General features: G+C 58.8%; 2 protein-coding genes across 4 annotated transcripts in view; one reads left to right on the top strand and one right to left on the bottom strand.

Moving 5' to 3' along the window:
- Nucleotides 1–3640: 3640 nt before the first annotated feature.
- Nucleotides 3641–5719, bottom strand: cldn12 (claudin 12). The gene is made up of 2 exons (XM_059643821.1): nucleotides 5617–5719; nucleotides 3641–4450 (listed from the first exon to the last, which is right to left on the bottom strand). Exon 2 carries the CDS (start codon nucleotides 4425–4427, stop codon nucleotides 3675–3677), a length of 753 nt encoding a protein of 250 aa, XP_059499804.1. The 5' UTR covers nucleotides 4428–4450; nucleotides 5617–5719; the 3' UTR covers nucleotides 3641–3674.
- Nucleotides 5720–7677: 1958 nt separating this feature from the next.
- The window catches only part of LOC132208083 (testis-expressed protein 49-like), a 3967-nt gene continuing 2936 nt past the window's right edge, over nucleotides 7678–8708 (top strand). For all 3 annotated transcript variants that reach the window (XM_059643824.1, XM_059643823.1, XM_059643822.1), the window contains exon 1: nucleotides 7678–7808. In XM_059643824.1, the coding sequence (XP_059499807.1) occupies nucleotides 7733–7808 (76 nt within the window). In that variant the 5' untranslated portion in view covers nucleotides 7678–7732. The remainder of the gene's footprint in view (nucleotides 7809–8708) is intronic.

Genomic DNA, 8708 nt, shown 5'->3' with positions numbered 1-8708 from the left:
GGGGTGTGTTTGTGTGTGTATGGTGTGTGTGTCTGTATATGGTGTGTGTGTGTGTATGATGTGTGTGTGTGTATGGTGTGTGTGTCTATGCGTCTGTGTGTGGTGTGTGTGTGTGGGTGGGTGGTGTGTGGGTGTATGGTGTGTGTGGGGTGTGGTGTGTGTATGGTGTGTGTGTGTGTGTGGTGTGTGTGTATGGTGTGTGTGTGTGCGTATGGTGTGTGTGTGTGCATATGGTGTGTGTGTGTGCATATGGTGTGTGTGTGTGTGCATATGGTGTGTGTGTGTGCATATGGTGTGTGTGTGCGCGCGTATGGTCTTTGTGTGTGTGTGTGTATGAGTGTGTGTGTATGTATGGTGTGTGTGTCTGTGTGGTGTGCGTATGGTGTGTGTGTGTGTATGGTGTGTGTGTGTGTCTCTGTGTGTGTGTGTATGAGTGTGTGTGTATGTATGGTGTGTGTGGTGTGTGTGTCTGTGTGTATGGTGTGTGTGTGTGGTGTGTGTGTCTGTGTGTGGTGTGTGTGTGTGTGTGGTGTGTGTGTATGGTGTGGTGTGTGTGTGGTGTATGGTGTGTGTGTGTATGGTCTGTGTGTGGTGTGTGCGTGTATGGTGTGTGTGGGTCTATGGTGCGTGTGTGGTGTCGTGTGTGTATGGTGTGTGTGTGTGGTGTGTGTGTGTACGGTGTGTGTGTGCATATGGTGTGTGTGTGCACGCGTATGGTCTGTGTGTGTGTATGTTCTGTGTGTGTGTGTGTATGGTGTGTGTGTGTGTGTGTGTGTGTGTATGGTGTGTGTGTGTGTGTGTTTGTGTGTATGGTGTGTGTGTATTGTGTGTGTGTGCGCGCGTATGGTGTGTGTGTGTGCGAATGGTGTGTGTGTGCGCGCGCGTATGGTCTCTGTGTGTGTATGGTCTGTGTGTGTATGTTCTGTGTGTGTGTGTGCGTATGGTGCGTGTGTGTGCGTATGGTGCGTGTGTGCGCGTATGGTGCGTGTGTGCGCGTATGGTGCGTGTGTGCGCGTATGGTGCGTGTGTGCGCGTATGGTGCGTGTGTGCGCGTATGGTGCGTGTGTGTGGTGTGTCTGTGTGGGTGTGTATGGTGTGTGTGCGGTGTGTGTGTGTATGGTGTGTGTGTGTGTGTCTGGTGTATTGTGCGTGTGTATGGTGTGTGTGTGTGTGTATGGTGTGTGTGTGTGTGTATGGTGTATTGTGTGTGTGTATGGTGTGTGTATGGTGTGTGTGTGTGTGTATGGTGTGTGTGTGAGAGAGAGAGAGAGAGAGAGTGTGTATGTGTGTGTGTGTATGGTGTGTGTGTCTATGTGTGTGCGCGCGTGTCTCTGTGTGTGTGTATGGTGTGTGTGTGTGTGAGAGCGTGTGTGTGTGTGTGTGTGAGAGAGAGGGTGTGTGTGTGAGAGGGTGTGTGTGTGAGAGTGTGTGTGTGTGAGTGTGTGTGTGTGTGCGCACGCGTGTGTGCACGTGTGTGTGTGCGTCTGTGCATGTGTCCATGTCTGTGTGAGAGTATGTGTGTACGGTGTGCGCGTGCGCGTACGGTGTGAGTGTGCATACGGTGTGTGTGTATGGAGTGTGTGTATGGTGTGTGTCAGTGTGCGTGTCTGTGTGTGTGTGTCTGTGTGAGTGTGAGTGTGTCTCTGTGCGAGTGTCTCTGTGCGAGTGTTTCTGTGTGTGTGAGTGTGCGTGTGTATGGTGTGTGTGTGTATGCATGTCTATGTGTGTGTGTGTCTGTGAGTGTGTGTGTGTGAGTGTGTGTCTGTGCGAGTGTCTCTGTGCGTGTGAGAGTGTGCGCGTGTATGGTGTGTGTGTGCGTGTCTGTGTGTGTGTGCATGTCTGTCTGTGTGTGACTGTGTGTGAGAGTGAGTGACAGAGAAAGACTGTGTGTGTGTGTGAGAGAGAGAGACTGTGTGTGTATGTGTATGTGTGTGAGTGAGAGAGAGAGTGTCTGTGTGAGAGGAGTGAGTGTGTGTCTGTGTCTGTGTGTGTGTGAGAGAGAGTGTGTGTCTGTGTCTGTGTGTGTGTGAGACAGAGTGTGTGTCTGTGTGTGTCTGTGTCTGTGTGTGTGAGAGAGAGACTGTGTGTCTGTGAGTGTGTGTGAGAGAGACTGTGTGTGTCTGTGTGTGTGAGAGAGAAAGAGACTCTGTGTGAGTGTGTGTGTGAAAGAGACTGTATGTGTGAGAGAGACTATGCGTGAGAGAGAGACTGTGTGTGTGTGTGTGTGTGTGTGTGTGTGTGTGTGTGAGAGAATGAGAGAGAGACTGTGTGTGTGTGTGTGTGAGAGAGAGAGAGAGAGAGAGAGACTCTGTGTGTGTGTGAGAGAGAGAGTGTGTGTGTGAGAGAGAGAGTGTCTGTGTGTGTGTGACTGTGTGTGTGTGAGAGTGTCTGTGTGAGAGGAGCGAGTGTGTGTGAGTGAGTGTGAGTGCGAGAGAGGGAGACTGTGTGTGTGTGTGTGTGTGCGCGTGTGTGAGTGAGAGAGAGTCTGTGTGAGAGGAGTGTGTGTGTTTGTGTGTGAGTGAGAGTGCGTGTGCGTGTGTGAGTGAGAGCGCGTGTGTGTGAGAGAGAGTGAGAGTCTGTGTGAGAGGAGTGTGTGTTTGAGTGAGAGTGCGTGTGTGTGTGTGAGTGAGAGCGTGTGTGTGTGAGTGAGAGCGCGTGTGTGTGTGTGAGTGAGAGAGAGTGTGTTTGTGTGTGAGTGAGAGCGCGTTTGTGTGAGAGAGAGAGTGTGTGTGTGAGAGAGAGAGAGTCTGTGTGAGAGGATTGTGTGAGAGAGTGTGTGTGTGTGTGTGTGAGGTTCAGCCCCAGCACACCACAACGTACAGGAGCACTATTATTCGGCCCATCGTGTTTACTCTGTTATTCGATCATGGCTGATATGTTTCTCAACCCCATTCTCCTGTCCCCGCCTCCAGGACCCTCAATCTCTCCCTGACCGGTCAGGAACCTGTTTATCACAGTCTTAAATTCCGCTCGGTGTCTTAATATGGAGAATCATCCTGAACGCGCCCCCCCCCCACCACTTCCTCATGCTGGATATGACAACCTCCCGCCCACCCAACCCTCCCCCTCACACACACCATGGGAATGATTATACCCACGCTCCCACCCAAACTCCCCATCGCAGCGCTCAAGCTCTACCACTCAGAGGGGAGGCCACAATCTCAGCCCCATCACCTCCCCAGGAAGTGAGGTGGTGGTGGTGGGGGTGGGGGTGGGGGTGGGGGTGGTGCGGAGTAGGGGGTGAGTAGGGAATTGAACAAAAAATATCCCCTGTTCACTAACCATCCCATTCCCAACTGGAGCAGGATTAACGTCGAACATCAGTGCATATTGTCAGACCCAGTCAAAGACAAGGATAGTGTGTGTCTGTGTGTGTGTGTGTGTGTGTGTGTGTGTGTGTGTGTGTGTGTGTGGAATGGCTAACACCGGGTATCGAAACCCAGAGGATGGGGAGAAGGCGAGGTGAATACTCCGGTAACTGTGCAGAAGGGGGATTGCTGGAGATGAGAGAATGTGACACCCCTGGAATAGGGGATCCCAAGGGGTTTTGGCCAAACCTCTCCCACCCAAACCCCCAACAGCCCATGACTCCACCCACCAGGAGCCTCTCTCCCGACCCCCACTCTCGAGGAACCTCCCCTCTCTCCGCCACTGCAGGACCCTCTCCTGTCCCCTCAGTGGAGCTGCTGGGGAACGATGGGGATATCGATCTCCAGGGTGGAGAGGCGCGAGCGCCGGGAGTAGGGCCCCACGCTGTGCGTCTGCAGGCTCTCGGGGTAGGAGCCCAGCGGCTGCCAGAAGGGTGGGGGCAGCGGGCGGCAGGTGCAGTACCACAGGAAGAGCAGGCCCGAGGCCAGCAGGAGGCCGGCACCGCTGCCCAGAGCCAGGAAGGCGGCCAGGCCGGGGCTCCAGGAGGAGGGGTGACGGCGGCTCAGCTCGGCCGTGTGGAAGAGCAGCCAGAGGGACGGCGCGCAGACCAGGGCCGCCGCCAGCAGGTAGAGCGTGCCGGCTACCAGCTGGCAGCCTGCCGCGTTCACCAGGCACTTCACCAGGTCCACGCTGCGGATCTTGGAGCTGCAAGCCCCATGGCACATGCCCAGCAGGCACAGGAGGCTGGCAGAGCAAGCGGCCAGCAAGGAAACAGGCAAGGCAAACTGCAGCAGCCTCAGGTCTAGCTGGTCCAGGGTCCGGTACCACGTGGGATCGTCCAGGGAGCAGCCGCCGATGCCGGAGCCCTCGAAGCGCACGCACCGGCTCCACAGCCCATCCGACACGGTGACGTTACGGTCGTTGCGGTTGGGGGACTGCAGGCGCTGGACCCTCCACTGGGGCAGGAGGGTAGCCCCCAGCAGGGCGCCGGCAGAAGCCAGACCGCACAGCAGAGCCAGCGCCGTGGTCACGTGCAGGTCGTGGCAGGCCATCGACATTCGGCACCACCACACGCCGGCAGCTGGAGAGGAGAACGGAGACCAGGCACAGAGTCAGGGTCAGGGCAGCCACATCACATTCACAAACATGTGCAAACTTGGGGCGGAGCCTGGGTGGGAACGGGAGCGCAGCTTCGGGAGGGGTCTGAGCAAGGTGGGCTGGGGCTGGAGGGTATGGGCAGGCCTGGGGGGTAGGGGCTGCATTTAGTTTCGAGCAGAGGGGATGCTCGAGGCAACGGGAGGGTCTGGAGCAGAATAGTTGTGGACCTTAAGGATATGGGAGGGACTTGGGGTAGGTCTTGGGAGAATGGGTGAAGGGGTGGGGCCTGGAGTGAAATGGGGAGTAAAGAGGTGGGGCTGAGGGGCTTGGGGGTGGGGCTTAGAGGGTGGAATGGGGAGAGGCATGGGGAGTAAAGAGGTGGGGCTGAGGGGCTTGGGGGTGGGGCCTGGAGTGAAATGGGGAGAGAGGCATGGGGAGGAAAGAGGTGGGGCTTAGGGGTTTAGGGGGTGGAATGGGGAGAGGCATGGGGAGTAAAGAGGTGGGGCTGAGGGGCTTGGGGGTGGGGCCTGGAGTGAAATGGGGAGAGAGGCATGGGGAGTAAAGAGGTGGGGCTGAGGGGCTGAGGGGGTGGGGCTTGGAATGGGGAGAGGCATGGGGAGTAAAGAGGTGGGGCTTGGGGTGGAAAGGGGAGGGACATGGAGTAAAGAGGTGGAGCTGAGGGGCTTAGGGGGTGGGGGTTGGGGTGGAAAGGGGAGGGACACAGGGAGTAAAGAGGTGGGGCTGTGGGGTTTAGGGTTGGGGCTTGGGGTGGAAAGGGGAGGGGTATAGGGAGTAAAGAGGTGGGGCTGAGGGGCTTAGGGGTGGAAAGGGGAGGGGCATAGGGAGTAAAGAGGTGGGGCTGAGGGGCTTGGGGTGGAAAGGGGAGGGACACAGGGAGTAAAGAGGTGGGGCTTGGAATAAAAACGTGAGGCGTCTCAGTATGGGCGGGGCCTGTGCGGAAGGGGGCGTGGTTTAATGGCGAAGGGGGGATTGGTCACGTGGCGGGGCCCACAGGTGACCGGAAGTAATCGGCGGGAGGTGAAAGGTCATTCCTCTGTCCACTGAACCTTCTCGCAGATTCCAGACCATTCCTGGGAAATTAAAGCCGACCGCGGAAAGAATCCATCCACACCTCAGATCTGAACTCACCTTTGTTTCTCTCCTCGGATCCAAGCTCCAGCCTTCGCGGTCTTCTCCTTCTTCTCTCCCTCACACCTCTCTCTCTCTCTCCGTCTCCTCCACCTCCTCCTCTCTCAGCTGCAGTGGTATGGGTGGGCAACGTCCGCTTTCCCATTGGTTAGTCACCCTATCCGTCAACATCCTATGCCGCTCCTCATTGGTTCATGCTACCGTCCATTCGGATATAGGCCCGCCCTATCGGCCAACCCAGATCGGTCACCGCCCCCAGCTTCGCACCTTCCCTCACTCCAGTGGTTGAGATCACCGTCGATCACTAAACCGTACCCGCCCACTAGGCACCTGCCAGCCAATCCTGATCGAAAGCCATACTTCTGTCCGCGCATCTGTCGTCAACACCGCTCAGCTAGCATCCCGCCCACACATCCGCTGCTAACCAATCCGAAGCTTCCCGCCCACTTTCCCCAGCGTCATTGACTAAGCATCCTGTCGTTCACCGGACCGTCATCGGCCGCCACCAGCTCTCCATCCTTTCATTGGCTTTCTACCACCGTCAGTCACAGGCAGGACCGTCACTTTCTACCAATCGGCGCCTTCGGGGTTAGGCACGTCAAGTTGAATCCCCGCCTCCCTCCATTCCGATCGGCGGCCAACACACGAGGGAGTTTCTGCCCACCATTCCTTCAGTTTTATTGGTCAAAATCACCGTCAGTCAGAAGCAAAGCCCGCTATTGGCCGGAGCTCCAAATGAAGATAAGCCGCCAATTGGTCCGGGGGACGGTCATTCAACGCCCCCTCGAAGAGATAACAACGCTGTGATTGGCCCAGCCCCTTGTGGGAACCGCCCCGGCGATTGGCGGAGGCGGGGGAGCGGGGAGGGCTTAGTGGAGGCGAATAGATGGTTGCCAAGGAGACGGGGCTGGGTTTCCATAGTGACGTGTGTTGGGGGCACATAGGGGGCAGAGACCAGAGAGGGGGTGGGAGGAGGGAGGAGGAGGAGGAAGGAAAGGGGCCGAAAGGACCTGGGGGGGAGCAAAGGCCTGGGAGGGGCCGAAAGGACCTGGGGGGGGAGCAAAGGCCTGGGAGGGGCCGAAAGGGCCTGGGAGGGGCCGAAAGGACCTGGGGGGGGAGCAAAGGCCTGGGAGGGGCCGAAAGGACCAGGGGGGGAGCAAAGGCCTGGGAGGGGCCAAAAGGACCTGGGGGGGAAAAGGCCTGGGAGGGGCCGAAAGGACTTGGGGGAGCAAAGGCCTGGGAGGGGCCGAAAGGACCTGGGGGGGAAAGGCCTGGGAGGGGCCGAAAGGACTTGGGGGAGCAAAGGCCTGGGAGGGGCCGAAAGGACCTGGGGGGGAGCAAAGGCCTGAGAGGGGCCGAAAGGACTTGGGGGTAGCAAAGGCCTGGGGGGGGGAGTAAAGGCCTGGGAGGGGCCGAAAGGACTTGGTCGGGGGGTGCAAAGGCCTGAGAGGGGCTGAAAGGACTTGGTCGGGATAGCAAAGGCCTGGGAGGGGCCGAAAGGACTTGGGAGGAGCAAAGGCCTGGGAGGGGCCGAAAGGACTTGGTCGGGGGGTGCAAAGGCCTGAGAGGGGCTGAAAGGACTTGGTCGGGGTAGCAAAGGCCTGGGAGGGGCCGAAAGGACTTGGGGGGAGCAAAGGCCTGGGAGGGGCCGAAAGGACTTGGGGGGAGCAAAGGCCTGGGAGGGGCCGAAAGGACTTGGTCGGGGAGAGCAAAGGCCTGGGAGGGGCCGAAAGGACTTGGTCGGGGGGTGCAAAGGCCTGAGAGGGGCTGAAAGGACTTGGTCGGGGTAGCAAAGGCCTGGGAGGGGCTGAAAGGACTTGGTCGGGGTAGCAAAGGCCTGGGAGGGGCCGAAAGGACTTGGGGGGAGCAAAGGCCTGGGAGGGGCCGAAAGGACTTGGTCGGGGAGAGCAAAGGCCTGAGAGGGGCCGAAAGGACGTGGTTGGGGGGGGGAGCAAAGGCCTGGGAGGGGCCGAAAGGACTTGGTCGGGGGGGAGCAAAGGCCTGGGAGGGGCCGAAAGGACTTGGGAGGGAGCTGAACGGACTTGGCGGGGGGGGGGGGGGTATGTGAAAGGACTGGGTGGAGTCGGCAAAAGGACTGTGGGGGCCAAAGAAGTAGATGATGGCTTTGCTGGGCATCACTCAGATGGGCTACATGGACCCATTTAGAGCCAGGGTCCTACAGCCAGACCCAGGTTAGATGGCATGGGGGGGGGCAATGGTGGGCAGGGAGGGGTTCAATGTGGGCAGGGAGGGGGCAATGGTGGGCAGGGAGGGGTTCAATGTGGGCATGGGGGGTCAATGGTGGGCAGGGAGGGGTTCAATGTGGGCATGGGGGGGGCAATGGTGGGCAGGGAGGGGTTCAATGTGGGCATGGGGGGCAATAGTGGACAGGGAGGGGTTCAATGTGGGCATGGGTTCAATGTGGGCATGCGGGGGCAATGGTGGACAGGGAGGGGTTCAATGTGGGCATGGGGGGGCAATGGTGGACAGGGAGGGGTTCAATGTGGGCATGGGGGGGGCAATGGTGGGCAGGGAGGGGTTCAATGTGGGCATGGGGGGCAATGGTGGACAGGGAGGGGTTCAATGTGGGCATGGGGGGCAATGGTGGGCAGGGAGGGGTTCAATGTGGGCATGGGGGGGTTCAATGTGGGCATGGGGGGGCAATGGTGGACAGGGAGGGGTTCAATGTGGGCTTGGGGGGGTTCAATGTGGGCAGGGAGGGGTTCAATGTGGGCTTGGGGGGGTTCAATGTGGGCAGGGAGGGGTTCAATGTGGGCATGGGGGGGCAATGGTGGGCAGGGACAGGACAAAGATGGCAGGGCGGATTAATGGTGGGCAGGGAGGGGGCAACATTGGGCACAAGGGATTAACAGTGGGAACAGAGGAGTTAATGGTGGGTGTGGAGGGGAACAACTGTGGGAAGGGAGATAGTAACTAGAGATAGAGGAGAGCACTGACCCTCCGACAGCGCCCGCTCCCTCAGCACTGACCCTCCGACAGCGCCCGCTCCCTCGGCCCTGACCCTCCGACAGCGCCCGCTCCCTCGGCCCTGACCCTCCGACGGCGCCCGCTCCCTCGGCCCTGACCCTCCG

This window comes from Stegostoma tigrinum, unplaced genomic scaffold (genome assembly GCF_030684315.1).
Source record: "Stegostoma tigrinum isolate sSteTig4 unplaced genomic scaffold, sSteTig4.hap1 scaffold_283, whole genome shotgun sequence".
In the NCBI taxonomy this organism is placed as follows: Eukaryota; Metazoa; Chordata; class Chondrichthyes; order Orectolobiformes; family Stegostomatidae; genus Stegostoma; species Stegostoma tigrinum.
This window is presented reverse-complemented; position numbering and strand designations above follow the sequence as displayed.